Source organism: Gavia stellata, chromosome 1, assembly GCF_030936135.1.
Source record: "Gavia stellata isolate bGavSte3 chromosome 1, bGavSte3.hap2, whole genome shotgun sequence".
Taxonomy (NCBI): Eukaryota; Metazoa; Chordata; class Aves; order Gaviiformes; family Gaviidae; genus Gavia; species Gavia stellata.
This window is the reverse complement of record NC_082594.1, coordinates 79,497,460-79,518,839: the sequence shown is the minus strand read 5'-3', so window position 1 is coordinate 79,518,839 and position 21,380 is coordinate 79,497,460. Positions and strand designations below refer to the sequence as shown.

Here is a 21,380-nt window from a genome sequence, read left to right as displayed (position 1 = left end):
TTGTATCTCTGATTTATCCCAAGCTTTTTTAATAATATGCTTCTGTCCTACAGTTTGGTTTGTTTGACACATCTCCTAAAAGCCTGGAAGAGAGCAGTGGTTTTCAATCTGTTACCACCTTAAATAGCCTGAAACAGCACCATGTCAGCTGCCTTGGAGTCCAACTTGCTGTTTAAACCCCAGAGCCACTCTCCTGAAGGACACAGCAAAACGTAATGGCAGCAGCAAATGACCAATTAGGCTGGGATAAGCTAAATATGCAACAGGAAAAGAAATAACAAAATCCAACACAGACGGTAAGCCCAGCTAATACTCAGTAGCTTACTACAATACGGATGCAAACAGAAATGACAACACGTGCATACTATTATCTAATGCAAGCACTTCATTGACCAAATACTGGTGGCCACTGACCGAAGTGATAAAGATTCAGGGTGTAATACAACTGGAATGAAAGCCACTCTCTCTTTACAAAACCTGATTTACAAAAGAGGGGTTTTTTTGTTGTCTTCCACACTGAAAACCTTTCCTACTAAGTGTATCACAGTTTCTCACAAGGGTTTTCCCCATTTTTGCAAGTACTGCACTACATACATTATAAATCACTGAATGTACTTTGCTGCTGTTTGTACCCTACCTTCTGCAACTAGATCTCTTGAGGCAAAATATGCAAAGAGATATACATGATGTTTAACTGCACACGCTTGCATAGTTTAAAAACATGTATGCACCAAAGCTGAATATCTGTTTATAGCAGCTTAATAAGGAAGTAACATTTTCTTGAAGAAAGCCACTTTGCACTGGGCTGTACTGAGAACAGAATCAACTTAGCTTATGTAATGTAAGCTAATCTTTAGCTCCTACTACTGCTATTCTCCAATATGATTATTTAAAAATATATGTTAGTTGTTATCACAGGTGATTACATCTGGAATCGGAGAGTCATTCCAATACATCTAGAGATAAGAAAAGTCTGTTGAAAGATGTAACAGTCAACTGCTCTCCAGCCTCAGAGAGAATGGAAAGCTCTGAAGGGCAAATTGTTTGGTTTTGACTGTTCTTCATGAACAGAAGTGGACCTCACCTGAGTGACTTCACTAATTCAGAGAACCCACTAAAATAATTAGCAAATTACTTTTGCTAACAGTGCATATTGTAGTCACTTTATTTGAAAATATTTTTACATCAGTATCATGTGGACACTTTTCAAGTTAGTATATTGTTTTATGAGGACAACCTGCAGAGGCCAGAGGACACCTGGAAGTTCATGGGGTTGGATTCAGCTACTCTGGTTCAATTGTCCACAGTTAAGGTGTCCATATCTTTGCTAACTCCATACTGTATAGACTACCTTCATAGTCGAAGAAGAGACCAGGCATTTATAGGACACAATAAATTTGGTCATGAAGTAGATATTGCAAGAGGCCAGATTATTGTGCCTTTATTTCCCCTAAGTACAAAGGACAAGTATGTCAGATACACCATAGATATGCAAATTGCAGAAGTCTGCACTTGGTGGACATGAATGCAAGTCTTTCATGAATTCCCTCCATTGATGTTAGAAGCACATGTAACGTACCTACACTCCAGTCCATTTCCTCCACTGCATCCCCATATAAACCATGCTTGCTCTTTCCTCTGAAATTTTTTGAAGCATATAGAGCAGTATGGACATGAAGATAAGACAGGACAAGAAGAAATGGTGCATCAATGTTCCTGTAAAAAAACAAAACAAAACAAACCCCCAAAACCTTAGTATATTTTATAACAAGATTTTTACAATGAAATCTCAAAAAGAGCTCAAAAAAACCCCCCACAATCCCCAAAAAAAGAGGAATAGGAATACTGTAACTGATTACAGGGTAATCCGGAACACACACACACACACAAAAAGCCAGGAACCTAGAATTTCTGCCTACAAGCACCTCTCTTCCTTTTACAAACACATATTTAAAAACCTGAATAAAACTGCTGTTCAAAACCATACCTTCAGAACTACATACATACGTGAAACACAATTACCTTCCTCACAAGGTCATATGGAAGCGGATCAACTAGACTATTATGAGGACCAGGGTCAAACATACCATAGTATCACTGACTACGTCAAAGCAAGTATACTAGTACTTTTCCTCCTTCTTTACCCTGGACTAAGGTATATGACCAAATCTTCTGCTGTCATTTAACGCTCTGTGTGTATGCATGTGATCAGTACATAACACTACAAGTATGTTGTACAAAAGAGTAAGTAATCTCAAAGTACATACTAATATAAAGAAATATTTTTCCTGTCACAGTAATGAACAGACTTCATTGTCTTCCATCTATTTCCTGAACTGATACAAAAGAAAGAGTGCAATAAATAGACTGTAAATTTTGCTGTTCATGTGATCTGTCAGCATGGTATTTATGATCAGTTTCAGCATGCTGTGAAAGCACAGCTCAAGTAAGAACTTTTTCTTATGCATTATTTATAGAACTTTACTTAAAATTGTGCAGTACTAGCCAAATTTACTGCTATACACTCTTAACAGTATTTGTAGTACATATTGTATTTTACGTATATTGTAAATACCAATTGAATCACAAAAGCACTACCCAGAAAACTTGTCTGGATCTCACCTTAAAGCACTCAGATAATTACAGGGTATTTTTGGCTTTATTTACCATATTTTCCCCTGCCAATCTGTGGTGGATAATACCTGTGATTCACATCAACATCAAAGGGAGACTATGTATTTTCTCATGCAGCTGACTCATCCACCCTTTAAAGGGGGGAGGAACAATACAGACATGTACATACAAACTGTTTCTTTAAAATTAAAAAAAAATTCTAACTTTTAGAACCTGAAAACAAAGACTTTTAATAAAAAGGATTCATATGGTATCAATACTTTACTCTTAAGGAAAAATAACTAGGTTTAATCTATTATATTTATGATCCATTTTTCCTCTCTCCCTGGTTGCATGTTTTTGCACAAGTTGCATGGTTAAAGCTTTCTTTCTTACTGGCATAAGCAGCAGTACATAAACACAAAATGGGAAAATTTTATCCAGATTATTTACTTGATAAGTGTGTTTCTGACTGGGACTTTTCTTTATAAAAAGTTTCTCCTTGTTTAAAAAAATGACAGAATAAATAGAACATTTTTCATGTGGAAAATGGAAACAAAATTATTTGAATTCCCTTCAAATATTTGTGCATGTATCCTGTATTATCTTAGTATTATAAAGTACAGATTAAAAAAAATAAAGACAAGACAGTATTTTTCATAGAAGATACACTTTCCATGAAGTTGTGTTTGTTGCTATTTGAGAGGTCATATATGTGAGAAACTTTCATTGTAGCAACAAATAACACATGAGACTTCTGAGTCAATTAAAAAGACTGAAAATGTCAGCACTTCAAGTAAAAAAAAGATGTATACTTTTAAGTTTAATATTTCATATGTATATTAATGTAACACTGACCTTTCATTAAAGAACATTTCTGCAAGGCAGCTGGTTTTTGTTTTACAACTTGCATTTTTTACTGCATGGGATTATCTTTGACTTTTTCCTTAAACACAGTTCACTGAATTGAGAGTAATGTACAAATTCTAGGGTAAAACACCACAAAAATCTACTTTATACTTATAATGGTGCAGGCACAATTTACTTTTAATGCAAACTGCCTTGTTCTAATGTCACAGAGATAGTGCATACTTCTAAATGTATGTCTGTAATGCTAAAAGTGAGTATCAAAAGCCTCCACTTTAAATGTTATTTTCAAGAGATAATAACTCAGGTCTGGGTTTTTTTTAAATTGAACTGACACAAAGATCTAACTTTCATGAAGAGTCATCGAATCAATGATTTATATGGAAGGGCACTACATCATTCTCTTCTTCGCAACTCAAATTGACAGGTTCTGATTGACAGCTCGCTGTCAGGTGGAGAAGTGTCACACCTATTAATATCCTCTAAAAGATCACAGGCAGCTATTAATCTCCTGCCAAAACTCTTTGAGGAGAATCATAACTGACTACCTTTACCGTGACCTTGAAAATGGAATAATACCAGCTAGTAGGCAGGAGAGAAATTTGACAGTAACAGCTTAACTCCTGAACCACTTCAGTAAACAGCTCCTTCAAAAATGTATTGCCATTATCTTTTACATGGTTCAAACACAGGGAACTTCAGTTTCAAAAGATCTGAGATTCACTCTACTCAAATATAGTAAAAACCTTTATTCCGACATGAAGCAGAGTCTTTTCAATTTAAAGTAGCCAGAGAGATTACACATATCTGACATAAGACATCATTTAATGTGTGCTTAACTGATCTTGAAAACATCTAAAAGCATCATGTTGCTGATGACTCCTCTGCATATTGCATAGTACTAGATTATTCTTTTTTAGTTTGAGGAGTCTTTACATTATTCAAGGATTCAGTTCAGGCTTGAGCTGTAAAACACAGCTTTAAAGTGGCTGAAAGAGCAAGTTACAACTAATCTGACTTTGCACTTCACACATGGGTCTTTTAACTTTTTTCCTGAAATTTTGCTCTAAATACTTGCTGCATTGAAAACTCCTTGGGTGCTTTTCTGTGCATTGATGTTAACCTAAGACTGCTGCAGCAGAGCAACAGGTGGGGCTCTGAATTTGTTGGCCTGTGGTTGTCAAATCAAACCAAGATTTCAAGTACGATTCCGTACTGGAAACGAGATGGGAACATGACAATACAGACCCCCATTTAACTTTTTCACAATACATTCTAAATTAACCTTTAATGTGATAGACAATATGATCTTTCTGAACAACATTTTTTTTTTTTTTGCTAGATGTGAAATTATCCTCACATTCTGTCATAAAGTACATATTTTTAACCTGTTAGACCATTAAACCCCCTATACCAGTTGAGGTATTACGATTCACAGCACCTGACTATGAAAGCAGATATACTTGGCTTTGACTGAGCTGGACAAACACTGTGCCATGTTAAAATTGGGTTAACAATTGTTTCTGTAGTCCCCAAAGTTTTATAAATTACAGCTAATTCACCCATATGACTGAAATAGCCTGCAAAGAACTATTTGAAATAGATATAGGGGTAAAATATATTACATCTTACAAGAATAAGTACATATGATTTAATAAGATATATTGAATGAGAATATGTCATTTGCACATAGCCACAGTACACCAGAGTCACAACTGAGATGAAAGAAAACAAAAATGTTGCAATATATAATCTGAATATACATTTTCAGCACAAATATGTAACAGTGTGTTGATACAGGCAGATGCAAACCTAACTTTTCCTTTCCTGTAACTCTCCGTTTACCAAAAACATTCTTCTTATTCAATATCCCCCCAGCGGATAAGTTCATTCAATGCTTATTCCCCATGGCTCCCTCCTCTACTTCCAGATTAGATCACCAATTAGACAGTGCTCTTTGTGACTGGACTGGCTGAATGCACTTCATTAAGCCTTGTTCCTGCAGAAGAAAAAGGTAAATCTTGGCTTAGTTGTATCGGAGCAGGACTTTGTCCTACAAGCTGGATTTTGTTTTGTTCTGACCACTAACAGTGCTAAAATCTTTGTTAGCATGAATGAATTAATGAATGAATATTTCTGTCTTACTATTTTAAAAGACACACCTTAAACCACAAATCTCATATTTTGAAAAGTTTTCAAAATCAGAATAGAAAACTCCAGACCACTTGGGGGTAACTTATCAAAACCAGAAAAGGTGTTGAAAATGGAATGAGAAAGGGGAAAAAAAATGTAAATATACGGAAAATCTGACTCTTTCTAGAAGATATTAGAAGTAGGATGTGTTACTACTATATCTGCATTTGTGAAATGATTCTTCCATGCAAATATCCAAGACACTTTTGACTAACTGATTATCTAATTGATACTCTAATTTCATGCCTATTTCTTCCTTTAAATGCTTAAGGTACACAATTCATACATGTTTTTATTTCCTTTGTATATAACCTTTTTTCTCCCCTTCAGAAAGTACATTCTTTTAAGCATGGGGAAAAAAAGAAATTTTTCACCTACTACAAATTATACTCATTATGAAATGCCTCTCCCCTGCAAAACTTTGGAGTCCAGTATACAGATATTCAGCTTTTTAGAAGCGTTCCATTTAAAATGCAGTCTGTCACTCATTGCAGAACTAGTGAGGTCCTTAATCATGCTTAAATTACTTCTATGACTAAAATCTTCCATTTTCAGATGGCCCTAAAGTACATGAATAAATATTTTAGCTCTCCTGTTCAAAAGGAACAAGCAGAGGGCTGAGAAAAAGGGATGAAGATCCAGTAGAGTTGTTATGGCTTATAATTTATTACCCTTTTTTAATACATGTGCACATATACATCATGTGTATACAGAGATACACAAACTCTTCTCTACAGTGTTTTGCTGTAAACTATAAGGAATCTTCTTGTAGGATTCATAAAAACACTTGATTTCAGAGCTCTAACTCCAGTACAACATGCCAACTGCCTGATCTTAAGACCTAGTGATATATGGAAAACCTCTAAACCACGGTCTGCTAGATTAGATGAAAATAAATTTGAACATGTGTTGTAACAGTGTTTCAAGAACTGAAATAGAATAGATAAAAAGAAAATAAAAAATGTATTAACTGACATAAACATTTTTAATATTATGGCTATGCAATCTATGACTTAAAAAGTAAATCTGCAGGAAAATTGTTCAACATCATCTTTATGATAGCTTTTGAATATAAACATGTTTGTATGCAAACACTGTTTTCCAGAAGTTAGATTTCATTAGGATTTTTTTTTTTAATATCATCATTAATTGTGATCAGCTATCCAAAATTTTCAGAGAGGTATTCTCTGTTATAGGGTGGTACTTGTCTTGTTAATTACTGATATGTTAAAAACAGGACTCTGGCATTTTCGAAATTTGGATTGTCTGTGCAGCTGGTCATTAAAGGACGTGCTGAAGACACATGAGTGACAAATATATTGAACTTAACATGAAATAATTAGCATCCATTTGACTTTCAAATATACTGTAATGCCTAGAGAGTGTTCTGATTGGTTTACAATATGTACACACACTTTCTTTTGGGAAAAATTAAAATTAACATACACTGAGCTGACCTGCCCATTTACAACTAGGGTGAGCAACTAAATTATTATGTCTTTTCACGCACTGGATCTGACACTTGTAATTGTATATTGTATATATTCTTCCCCAGTGCCATTTCTGAGCATTGAATATTGTATTTATTCTCTTTCAATCTACCTAGGAACAAATGAAAACAGTAATACACATATCCTAGACTAAGGAAGGACAAATACAGTATCAACTCTCCAACAAACAGACCAAAGTAAGTATAACGGCATGAATAAATTATAAGACGACTTGAAAAAGACAAGATCTGATGATTATATACATGGTAAGAAGTCAAAACGCTGTCAATATCTCTGAGAAATAGCTAGAAAAGAGAATAAGATCAGGAATTCCATGGCCTGAACTCTGAAGAACTTATAAAGTTAATATAGGTAATAGGTATAATAAACTTACATAGGTAAAAAAACCATTTATGTTTTAATTGTTATATATATAAAACTATATATACACTAATATATATTATAAGTATAGCATGAAAGGGCTATATAGGAAGTACCAGTGCTTTTGAAGATTTGAGCTTCATCATATATTTATTGTAAAGATAATTAACCAATTAAAACATGCATGACAGCTGATGATTTTTAGTTTGATGATAAAATGTATTAAGAACCATTGAAGGGAAATGACTCTGAATTCTTCAAATTCAGGATTGTTTGAACTCTGGTATATTTGTGCACAGGGATTACTGGTGTACAGGACTGAACTTGCTACTCATTGTATTATTTAAACAAAATAAGCCTGTATGACAAATCAAGTGTTGAGTCAAATGTGTGGCTAAAGGAAGGTTGAGGGAGACTGCTCACTGAAAGAATTAGAAACACAAGAACGCTCTGGAGCTTCCAAAAACCTTGTGGCCCTTTACTTATGAATGCCAGATGTCTGACTGCTGCTGCAACCTGCTTGCCTCTTGACAGCCATTCCCCTACAAATGGCCAAAGTCAGTATTTTAGTCATAAAAGCAATGGTCTACTGGTGCACTGGAGTTGACAGGTATGAACTATATAATGTCAGAACCAGTGTGTCAAAGCAAATATTGATTTTTTTGCTCACACTATTATATGGGACAGATCAGTTCAGTGAATATTAATCTAATTACTCCTATCCCCAGGAGCAAGCTTTATGGTTATACACTTCACACGTGAATTCACTACAGGGCACAGTTAAAATTGCTCAAATGCCCTAATTGCTTCTCAATACCTTAATGTGCTTGGATATTCTTTAACACTGACTCTGAATTGTCTGGGTTATAATTCTTACTATAACTGCAGCATTCCTATAACAAAGTTTATTGTAAATTACGAATATGTGCTATTAACTTGACTTCAATTTAACATCACTTTTGTCTGGAAACTACATTGAGAACTGGGGCCAAGTGCCCAGCTGATGTAAAGACACTTAACTCCAGCTGAGTCAACAAAGCTATGCTGACTTGGATGATACATTGTTTTGCCAGCTCTAAACACTGACTAAGCTATACAATAACACTGTGCAGATTATGAATATTAATAAAGTTAAGGGAGTTACTAGTTTTCTAGCATTGATTTCCAATCTTGAACTCACCTGTTTTGGGGCTACCATATTATTGTCACTGCATTGAAATCAACAAAACGTTCAGAGATATCCAGAACATTATGAATCACTACAGGCACATTACGTACTTGTAAATCACGGAAGAAACTGCCAATATATAGTTAATGTACTCAAGAGCCTTTTAAAATCACCACATGCTTGGTGACTAACGAAATAAGTTCTCAACAATTTTCAAAGGGGGGTATGTGTGTGTGTGTTTGTAGTAAACAAAGTATTTCACTGTTAAATTAGTTAGAATGTAGATGAGAAGCTATCTTTATATCTATCATCATTGCAAGAGGCAATAAAGATGTTTTAGTTTATTTATAAATACTCATGAGAATGTTGCTTGTTGGAAAGACTTAGTCACTTAAAGAAATTTGATATAAAACCCATTTTATTTTGGTATGATGAGTAGAGATGGCTACATCAAATATTTATAATGATAGAAATGATAGAAAAATTGCAGTATGAGATCAAGATTTTAGATAAACATTTTTTCTTGCTAAAAGTCTTGATGACTACTGCATGCAGTCATTAAGTCTAGAAAATTTAGCCTCTGATTCTTTGGTATAAGTTTTTAGTCAGCAATGACACCATATGAATGTATTCACAGTAACTACCTGGTACATACTTTTCAGAATAGTCATTAAGGGACTTCTCATGTCTTAGAACACGTTTTTACTTTTGATTAACTTTTTTTAGAAATGGTGCAACCTGTTTCAAAAGTGACTGAGAAAAATACTCTGGCATATTTTTCATGAAGTTAAATGGATGAAATATTTTTGCTTCAAAAATACTGATTTATATTTCAGAATATAAAAATGTATACATCTATGATTTCACCCCATTAAAAGCCCTGTAGTGACAATTACACCAAAGTAGCTAACTTTGCAAAAATGAAGAATGAATTAGAATGATTTTGTACAGCCAATCTTTAGGTGATCCAATGGCTATTAAAAAATCATTGCTTTCAAAAAAACATTTATTTCCTAACTTTTGAAAATCAAGTCTTTTCAAAATGAACCTGGCATAAAAGTGGAAGCATCTAAAATGACAGTATCTTTAAAAATTGGCCTTATGAATGCCATTTAATGGATGCATCAAATCAATGATGAAGAACACTTTCCCATTCCAGAAAAGTCATAGATTATGACTCTGCATTGTGCTTTCACATAATTAAGTCACACCACAAAAGATTTTTCAGATTTCAAGTTACATGAAATTCTCAAGAATGAAAATCCTAAAGAAGTTGGCTATTTTTTGAAAAATTGTTCTGAAACATGTAAACATAAATAGTTTTTAATTTTTATGAGAAAATAATGACATACCTGATAGAAAAAAACAGTCACTTTCACTAAAAAGATTAACTTCAGTCATTTTTTAAAGGAAAAAATTGATGGTAAAATATAATGACATATTCCTCATGCCCACTGGTTCGCATTTTTTTTCTACTTTTTTGGAAGCATCATCATTGTGAAATGCCAGCATTAACTTATAACACAATTAGAAACCTACCTTCCTATAAACTGCACGGCTTCCTTTGTCAGTCTCTGAGTAAGGTTCTCATAGGATAGTGGTTGCTGGATAATCTGATGGTCCCTCATTAAGAAGCAGTTCAGGTGTCGAAAATGATAGAAGAAAAAGATCAAAACCGCAAGTGAAATAGCAGTTATTAAGAAGCAGTAACCCCATGCTTGGAGAGGTACTTTGAGGAGGCCCATGTACTGCACTATTGCCAAAGAGACCAGGGTGATTCCAGCGATTTGGATTGGGATGACAAGGGATTTCTGAACCCCTTTTAAAAATACGCTGCCTTGGCCAGGTTTGCAGTCTCTAAAATTGGTCACGGTAAGCCCATAAAAGTAATCAAATCCATGACTGAGGGGGTGGTGACAGAAGTCATTACTGCTTTCACAGTTCATCCCAAGATGCCACTTTCCTACAAAGAGAGAAGGACAGGGAGTATTTTTGTAGTTAAATCATCAGACTTATAACGTACACTATTCCAAACTGTCACTATCTGACTGATATCCCACACACCCAGGATTTATTGTGTGGATCCCTATTTTCTATCTAATCTTTCTTTATGCCTTCATCAAAGACTTTGTTTCATGTCTGCCTCTTCGTTTTAGTTAGAAATAGTTTGGCACAGCTCCTGATGGAGACCATTAAGTTCTGAGTGGGCTAGCAGGTCACTGAAGAGCAACAGAGCCCTAACAGATAGTTAACTTTGAAAATGAAGCCTTTGTGCATGTGTAGTCAAGTAGGCATAAGAAAATACCGTTTTGTAGCAGCTACTGCTTTCTTAGGAAGAGACAATATGGAGTTATAAAATATGCTTTCTGAAATCTTTCTGGCAAATCATTCACATTTGGCTAGTTAAAAAAAAAAGAAGAAAACAGTAACAAAGAGGAAATAAATCAAGAATATTGAAATTACCAAGGCATTTATTATTGCAAAATCTCTGAAATTGCTGATCTCCCTCACTATATACTTATATATAGTGAGGGAGATTATTTTTTATTTTTATATATTTTATCTATATTTTATATAGATATAAATTTTAAAAGAAACAACAGTAACAAGTAAATTACCACCAAATACTCTCTCTCACAGCATTTTGTCTCACTAGGAAATCATTCTAATTCTGCAATAACGTTGGACACCGGCTGACACAAGAAAACAATGAGTCTGATTTGCACCATAGTAGCATAATCTATGTTCATGCTGATTATAGTAAGTATTTAGATAATTCATTCTATGACTCAGGTATAACCCTTTACCATATGCTTATGCATCGCTTAGTGCAACAGACCTAACTGGTAGCTGTTATTTAAATTCAAATGCATAATTCAAATTCAATTAAGCCTATTGACATAAATTATGACTAGAGCTATGCTCTTTGGTGTCAGCAAGGAAATGTGTTAAATATTTGACAAAACATGTCACCCTTGACAAAACAGGTAACGATACATATTGCTGGGCCAACTTTTATTTATTTTTTCTGAATCAAATACCTAAACGTGACCAGCACAATTCAGGGGCTGTGATCTTAAAAGAAATAAATAAGAAAACCTGCAAACCCAGTAAAACGTCAACCCCATAACCTAGCCTAAAGAAATTTGAAATATTTTGTTCTAGAGGATGCATATGGTAGAAAGTACATGAAAGGAATAAAGCACATACAGAATTTTCCCCTTTCCTGAACCATTCCAGCTTTTATATATCTGTAAGATAGAGTCCTGATGCAGGCAGTCCTGAGCATCTCCTGGGTCTAGAGAGCAGCATATTCATCCTGCACTCTTGCCTTTGGCAATGACAAATGCGGGCACTGCAGTACCAAAGAGGGTGAAGATGGGGGTCAGTTCTGATTTTTTGAACTAGTACCTAGCAAATGGGCTCAGTGTCATTATTTCTCTTTCACAAACGACAGAGCTAAGGTATGCAATGGGAATATTGTGTGCCTAAGTTCACTCGTCAGCAAAGGTGGAGAAAAATACTGCAGAAATCTTGAGCCTGACTGAATGCTTAGTTGAGAGTCCAGTTCTCCTTGTACATCTCTTGATGGTGATAGAAGCAGGTATAAAAGCATTTTCAGGTCTGCTTATGTGCCAGTGGAATGGAGGCCTCTACAGCTTTCTCATCCCATCAGAAGTTTTCCCACTTACTGTCAGATGGCCCCCCTCACCTGAGGTGGTATTCTGCTTTCCCCGGGCAGAATGGCTCTACTCACTACTTCTGACATGGTCCAGTGAACGTTATTGTGGCCGATTACAAAAATAGCAATGCAGACCACTGTACTGAATTTTTAGATGTTATAATGGTGCCATAAAGGGCTAGCTAAGACTGCAACTCTGAGTTTCATTCCCAGCAAGCAAAGATACAGATTTATGAAAATAAATGCTTCAGTGTTTTCTCTTAGGTTTACATGACTGTCTTCATGGAATAATCGTAAAGCCAAATGTGTAGCAAAGTCAGCATGAAACAACTCTCATCAAGTTAGATAACTGAAATAAACGTAGAGGCTTATAATCACGAATATAAATGTTCTTAAAGCTTTAATTTTTTGCTGTTATTTGTCAATCTCAAGGCACCTATAATTCAGTAAAAAAACACGAAAAAGAAACCTAAGCAAATTAAATATACTTTCAAGGTCATTTATTATGATATAAAGAAGTGTGTTTAAACTGGATCTCAATAGAACTAGACATTGCAAGCCAGGACAGAAGAAATCTTGCAACAACAAATTGGGACAGGGGAAAATATAGGACCTATTTTTATCGAAAGGGTTTTAGCAAGCACAACAAATTGTTCAATGTCAAGATGAACTTGGGCCTCAAAAAAAGATTTGTTCAGAAGCAACTTAAGCCAAACAAAGCACGCAGCAGGTTAGCTGGAAAAAACAACAGAAGCACTGGTTCAAATCGTATCAGCAGCTGTGATGGAAAGACACAATTGCCATTCTCAAATGACTGACGAGGTAGAGGGGGTTGATAGGTCCTGTGCTACTCTGAAAAAGCAAGTGATGACTGGGTCCACAATGCATGTTTTGTTTCATTACTTGTGACAATAATCTTTGCCTTGAGCTGGCATTTCAACAGATTTTTGTAGTGTGCTTTACACTCTGGAGCATTTCTGAATCTGAAAGCAGTGCAAAATGCTCTCACCTCACCTCTTTGCAAAGGGAAGCTTCATAGTATGGACACTTCACACAAGCATCATACGCATTTCAGCAGACCCTACTAAGCTTCTGAGTGAAATTTATGCTGTTAATTGTAAATTACAAGTACCTTAATAGTTTGAGATCTAGGCTTTTTTCCCTCTCCTTCTGCCACAATTAAGATTTCTGCAGAGCAAAAGCAATGCAATGAAAGGCAAGTGGAAATGAGAGGCAAGTCCTATTCAGCCAAGAAACTTCATTTGGAACTCAGCTTTTCAGAACCCAGAATGCTGGAAATGTTGCAAAAATCCATATTTTTCTCTCTACTTTTCCCTCAGACAGTTGAAAAGGGAGCAATCTGAACACTGAGTTGTATATACCGATATATTTTTTTTGGTATGGTTTTGTGCTCTTCAGATAAATGGTAAGATGCAAGATGCAGAGCAAGATGCAAACAAATATGTTATATGCTCATAGAAATATATTTATAAGATATACATAGCAATAATAATATAAAGTAAATATGCATATATCATTAGGACAATCAGATTGTAAGCTTTTCTATTAATAACTGCTGTACTAATCCTACTTCAAAGATTCAGCCAATCCTGTATTTCTCACTGCTGTGATGGTGTGTCCAAATATCACAACAACTCATTCTGGATGAAAGATACAAGTCCCAGTTTGTCCATTAGTTCTTTAAACTTTGGAGATAAGCTACACAGGTGGATTTTAAACTTCTCTGGATGCTAGACAACACACTGGATAACAGTAGTGAGGAAAAGTTGACCTTTACTCAACTGTAATTGAGTATAGCAGTAGTTAAAACAATACCCATCTACTTTCAGTGGAATTTTTGCATTATGAATAGCTATTTCCTACAAAACATCAACATTCTTGCTACTCTCCAGGATCCTTAACTGGTGAAATATTACATATTCAGTACATCAGCCTTTTCTGATAAAACTCGGTTTTGTTGCAGATCTTCTGACTGTGTCTCTTCCTGACAGATCTATTGGATGTCACCTTCTTTGTGTCACAGGGGAAAAACATGAGGTAAAAAAATATACATAAAATAGATTTATAGCTAAAATATATTAGGGACGTATCAAGCAAGAGGAAGTATATATTCAGAGGAGTGAAAAAAAAATTAAAAAAGAAAGGAAAAGGCATTCAGGAAAGAAAAAAATGTCCTTAGAGAGTAAAGGGGAGAGAAACTTGGCAAAAAGGAGACATGACAGTACAGGCTTGAGGAACTGAAAGGCTTCAAATTACCCTTATGCCAATCCATCACTGATGCAAGATTTGACAATTAATTGTTTGGGAACTGCTGAGTTAGACTGAACCAGCCAAAGACTCCCTGACCTAGACTAATACGATGTGATAAGAATACCAGCAGAGGCAGCAAATGGGCTGGTTGGGAATCAGAGCCTGTCTATCTAGTCTTCAAATCTACATAATTTTTCTTTTTGTCATTTACATATATTTTATCCTTAATTTTAATGCACTTCTTGATTTTTGGAAGCCTTCATTATACACTAAGGATATGGTAATATTACATCTTATGGTTTCGTAGCTATCATTCAGGCCACTTGGAGGAATTGTTCATTAAGAATCATGGAGATAACTTCTGGAGATCTAAGTGGCAAGCTGTCATGTTGCAGTGAAAGTAGTTAAAAAAAGTACATTATCTAGGTCAGCCCCAGAAAATTAGTTGTATTACAGTGCTTGTTACAAACAGAAAAATGATTTTTTTTCAGTCTTTAATTGAATATGGAGCAATAGGAATTAACTCCATGACGAACATGATGAATTATGAATGGCCTTTTTGCACAATGCTTCAAATACACCTGCACTAAATATACTTCTGTTAAAATTTTCTTGTTTCCTGTTTTGAATCTGTCAGGACATTAAGGTATTTATTCTTTCTAAGACTGAGGTATAGCTAAGTAGGATTTTTTAGTTAGCAACATCAACATTGGTTACCTACATAATACAGATATTTTTTGAACAGTGGTGTGAATTGTTAGCCTTGCTAAACAGCCTAATTTTAAAACAAAAATTACTCCCAAAATTGCAAGCTTTTGTTACATTTAAAAACCAAATTGGGTGCATCCAGCTTCTGAAAGAATGTAGTAACATTCCAGTATGATGTTCTCTAAACAACTACTTCCTGGCAATTCCATTACAGAAATGTACATTAAGTAATACAAAGTTGTATTTCACAAAAATCTTCTAAAATGTAAACAGTGTGGAATAAGTCAGTGGCCAAATTAGGAAAAAAAAATAATCACATTATTTAAATGCTATACTTTTATGATAGTCATTCCAATTCCATTTAATATTCATCTGGTGGGATTCCTTTTACCCATCACTAGATATTTATGCTGCAATTAGTTGTCTGAACTATCTGTATAATAAGATAGAAACACATTTTTATTTTAAACATCTGCCACAGGATGAGACAAATTTCCTAGAAATGCCCATTTCTGTCTGATGGTTAAGAAGAGAGTCCAGACGGTTAGCCCAGCTAGTACATTATCTACTTTACAGATATTTGAAAACTGGTGAAATTAATCCCACCACTGTGCTGACTTGTACCCTGTGATCGATCTCTCATTGTCTCTGTTGTAATCAAACTCCTATTTATACTGAAAACTTTTCAAGAGCGTGACTAATTTTCAATTTGTTCATCATGTGTCTTCAGTACCTTGCTCAATGAGACTATAACTACACAAGTGAATTAGACATACTTACCCATTAGCGTTTCACATATGCATAGGAATGTGCTCAGCTTTGTGCTGGAAAAATAAACTCATTATGCTGCGGGGGAAAAAAGCTTAATGCAGACCCTTAATAGCCTATATGGAAAGCTAATGTTCTTTTGATTGAAATGAATGAAAAATAACGCTGTGTATGTATGCAATTTTACCTATTAGAGCCGTTGCATAGCCCCTCTGCTTCAGGAGTTTGGAAAAAGTTATTTCTTCAGAAGGAAGGCCCCCAGAAGAGGCAGAAAATAAGAAGACACCAACTCGTGAGAAGGCAGCCATTCCTAAATACAATGAAAATGAATGAGACTTGGATAATATAGGGAAACCATTTCCATTCATTCTTTCTGCATGCATTTTTTTGCTTTAGGTGGTATCACTTAAATGACCTATCACCACAAGACAGTAAATGTTGCAAGTGGCAGGTAAAATCATTCATTTAGCTGAGCGAGGTCTTTGCTGTTCACCAGAATTGAGAAGTGGATAAAAAATTCTCTGCTTACATCTGTGGGGCCAGCCATCACATAAACAGCTGCAGCCCCTTCTGTAGATGTTCTAAGGTATAACATATCTGAAAGAAGTTGAGCTTGTATAATTTATTTTTCTTGTACATGGGGAAGGAATGGAGCTGAGGACTAAGCGAGATCACTCCCAAGTTCTACTCTCAGAACTTCCACTTTCCTCAGACGTGGTTTTCTACAAGCCTTTAAGATTATTCGAGAGAAGGCAGTTCAAACAGGGCAGTCTTACAGCTGGGCATGTAAATATCATGAGGTCAAAAAAGAGCAAGAGAGGGTCTGATTCTGGAAATAGAGTGGCTAGGGCACTCAGTTTTGATTGGAGATGACCAATGCTACAATGGCATGAAGACACATGATTTAATGCACGTAAAGTGCATTAAAGCAGCATCAGGTATCAGCTAACAAGACAACATCTAAATAAGGCACAGTAATTTCTATACACTGAGAGTCTGAGGAACACAAACTTGAGCTTATGAACTACTGTCAGGATGAGGAACTTGAGAGCTCAGGTTCATGAAAATTAGATTACTAGGATTCCAGATGAGAGCTGGCTCTGAGTATAGACAGACAGAACACAGAATATCTATGCAAATCTGTGCAGATACATCTCCAGGAAGTCTGAATTATGCAACTGGATGATTGCAGTGCCAAAGTTACATGACTGATGTAGACAACCAGAATCTTCCCTCAGGTATCCCTTGTGGTTAGATGAGAATAAGACTCGTTAGACTGGTTTATTAAAGACAGCTCAACCTACCCTTCAAATGTTGACTTCAGATTTTCACCCCAGCTAGCTTTATTGATCAACAGTTTACATAGTTTTAGTCATTAATACATAGCTATTCTTTATTTATTATATATTTATTTATATTTATTTTTATATACTTCAGTCTCTTGCAACTGAAATCAGTGTAATTCCCTTAAGTTACCAGAACAAAAGTACATAACCATGATGTTATTTTGTTTTCATCATTACCTTTCTCTGAGTTTGTGTCTCATCAAATACTGCACTTTGGAATATTTTTCTTTAGCTCTGTTAGCAGCAGTTTTAAATTTCTAAAATTTTTTTTCCACATCATGATTCTAGCATCTTCTATAATAAACCTTTACTAGTTCTTCACTGATATTTGGAAGTAGTTCATATTTAGCAATTTCATAATTTAGTTACGACAAACTTCTATTTTTGCACCTACATGGAAATGATTAAGTATGACTGAGAGCAGATCAGTTAAGAAAAAAATCAATTCAAATGCTAATTTTTCAGACATAAGAACAAGGATTGTAATGGAAAGTGACCTGTGGCTTTACCTATGGTAAATATTAATAGCAATATAGCTGTAACAGGTATATAAAATTTTCCTTTGCAGCTGACTGTAATGGAAAATTTAGCAAGTTATATTAGCTGGCACTTCTGCAGAAGCTTGTTACTTGATTTGAATGAGCACGAACGTTATCAAGTAGACTCCAGAGTCTTGCTTTGCTTTCATTCCCAGAAGCAAGGACAGGATGTTTTATCACTAATGAAGAAGTGATCTGATTAATGTATAATGATCCTTGCTAAAAATGATGTTAAGGGAATGTTAAAGTTGCATGGCTAAGCACTGAGGGGCTCAGTCCCAGCACACTAAAATAAACAGACTGGATATTTAATGACTCAAATGGGCTTTGGATCAGGTACTTCAAGAAGTAGTTATTAAATGCATGTATTCATAGGATACTTAACACTGTGTATGGGTAGATATGGAACAAAAACACTTCGAAAGAAGGGTGATTTTTTGCTTTCTTCTTCCCGGCTTTAAGGGCTGCTGGAATACCTTAATGAACTGTCCTTCCCCCCCTCCCTCCCCTGAAAAAAATAACAATTTGTCTAAACCAAAAGGTTTTGTAGAAACAGAGATGTCTGAGCAGAAGGATTTACACTGGGTTCTTCCACTGTGTCTTTCTAGATGCATCTCTGTGATGTTCAACACTCAGGCTGCCCACCAACATCCTGGGAGCAGCCTGAATACAACTGGGGAGGCAGGCAAAGAGCCCACCGTCATTTGGACAGTGAAGGAAGTTGATGGAATTTGGCTGCACCTTCCATTAAATAACCACAATCAGATTTTTTCCTTGGTATTTAAAAAAAAATCTTTTCCTCAATAAAAAAAGCTTTATTTTTGTGTTAATGCTTCTGAAATGTGAGACTTTCCCATATATATGGAAGATTTCAAATGCTGACCAACTCTGCTGAGCTTGATTAGTCACTGAAATGAATACCTAACTTGGTAACAATAAAGATATCAAGAAAGACCAGAGAAAAAAATGCATACAGTTTACTGTAAATAAAAGATGATATTTATACATAAATAAAGTAATGGGACTTTACCTGATCTGATAGGATATCGCCCTGTCAGGAAAGCTGCCCTGCTTGGAGTACAAAGTGGGGATGCTGCTATATGCTGAGTAAGTGTCACTCCTTCCTCTGCTAGCCTGTCAATATTAGGGGTTCTAGAAAAATATAAGCAGGAAAAGAAGAAAAGAATACACAAAGGTGATTATTTGGAAATAGGCATGGTGAGATCAAGGCATCCAAGGCAAAAACTATCAGGAAAATCAAGTTAAGATTGTATGTACGCGAATTATCAAAACCATAGTGGTGCTGCAATTCTAAATGCTATCATGTCAAATATTTTTACATTAGGTGTTAACACTGAACTGAGACACTGTGGCATTGTGCCAAAAATCTTTTTCCCTACTTTCATCTACTCTTCATGGCCAGTATTAAACCGTGACACCTGGATGCGTTGTATTGCAACCCTGCAGAAAGAAAACTAGGAACGCAGAATGGCCAGGAGCTGCAGCATGCTCTAATAGGTCCCTGACCTGGGAGATTAATGACCGTGACCTCAAGGGACAGTAGTCCTCCCATCATCTAAGTCTGAATAGTCAGAAACGTTAATTTTCTAACAGACTACTTTGCTATCTCTAATATCACCTACAGATAATAAGCAGTATAATGAAATTTCTTCATACTCCAAAGATCTAATTCTGAATTGTCACATCAGAACATAGCTCCTGAAGCAGTTTTGGTCCTTGGGAGGGGAGCGATCCAAGCATCGGTGTTGTACATTAGAAGCTGTAACTTGAGTGATTTTTGTTGAGTGTGAATTACGAGGAGTTTTTACTTCCAGCTAACTTCAGCAGGAACAAGAGTATTTAACATTTGACAGGACAGTGCTTTTTGTCTGAATATTTTATTTAACATGATCAAAGACTTTGCACCACTGAAACACAATGACTAAGTACAACCTGTGCTGTTTACACAACCATCATACCTAAGCTGGTAGTAATGATCGTACTGGGGAACACTGATGAATTACTCAGGTATATTAAGATTAGTTTCAATGAATTTATTGACTACAGCATAAAGATAAATGAAGGAAAAAAATCAGCACTTTATTTCAAATTGGTTAGTGACAAGCTTGTCTCAAATCATGAGTGCTTCAAAATATGCTTAATTCATAGTGTTTGCGTCATGTATATTTTAAAAGAAAATTGTTGATTATACTTTGCTTCTCTAGACCTACTCTTAATTGGTTGGTTGCTCAATTCTCTGTTTATGATGCAACTTTTCAGCTGTATAAATATATTAGATAAGTCTTTTTTCCTTACTAAGAAAACAAAGGTCGAATATTCAATTCTCTGGGAAGGTTATTAACTTTGGTTACTTATAAAGAACTTAATGAAACCTCTGAATGTTTTTGAGTTTTTAACCTTACAAATCTAAAAAACTAAAATATAAAAAAAGAAATAAAAAAAAAACCCCTAAATTAAAAAAAACCCCAAAGCTATGGCTCCCCCAAATGTATCAACATACCTTAAGGTTCTATTCCCATAACATCCCAGGTCTCCAATACCAAGATCATCAGCCATCAGTAAAATGACATTGGGATTTGAAACATGGTGGGTATTGACACAGTTTATGGTGCACTGGCAAGTTATTAGAAATAAAAGGAGTCTCATCTTCTTCCTGGTGTGTAAGAACAGGTGGAAAACATAACAGATAAAGACTTTTTTTTAATTTGACTGTTAATTTAATCCAGATTGCCCTGGATTGTATAGTAAAAGAGAAAAAGAAAATTAGAAAAAGAATTTTTTTTCTCAATAGGGTTTTGGTTTTTTACATTATTTTCTCTGTCATATTTTTTAAAAATAAAAATGCATCTTTTAGTATATAGCCAATCTTTCCTTCCACACCTTTACACAGATGAAGCCTTTAAATAATGACGAACAAAGAACTAGTGAAAACTTCAGTGACAATACTTTTGCATACACAGTTGCACTACACAGCAGTAAATCATGAGAGCAAATGAGGTGCTTTTTTTTTCTTTAGGTACAAAAGTGATTTGAGGAACACAGAAACAGAAATAATTTAGGACCAATATTTCCAAGGTTCATTGCAGAAAAAAAGTTCATCAATTCTGCTACTGAATTAAATGACTGAATTTCTCTTCAGCAAGGGAAAAAAAAAATGCTGCTCAAGTTTCTTGACAGGAATAAGTATTATAGCAAAGAGGATGAAGAGATGCACTGCCAAATTATTTAAAGGAATCTTTAAGAAAAACCCGTTCATAAATGTTGTAAAAATCAGAGCCTATAACAAAAATATGTAACAATATTTGATATCATATCACAATGTTCTATAAACAA

The 21,380-nt window shown here is 35.1% G+C and overlaps 1 protein-coding gene across 1 annotated transcript in view; it reads right to left on the bottom strand.

Moving 5' to 3' along the window:
- Nucleotides 1-21,380, bottom strand: part of STS (steroid sulfatase) — a 115,142-nt gene that overhangs the window by 66,164 nt on the left and 27,598 nt on the right. Inside the window, exons 3-7 of the mRNA XM_059816268.1 lie at nt 20,548-20,700; nt 19,057-19,178; nt 16,329-16,451; nt 10,252-10,675; nt 1,580-1,716 (exon numbers count right to left, since the gene is read on the bottom strand). Coding sequence (XP_059672251.1) covers nt 1,580-1,716; nt 10,252-10,675; nt 16,329-16,451; nt 19,057-19,178; nt 20,548-20,700 — 959 coding nt within the window. The remainder of the gene's footprint in view (nt 1-1,579; nt 1,717-10,251; nt 10,676-16,328; nt 16,452-19,056; nt 19,179-20,547; nt 20,701-21,380) is intronic.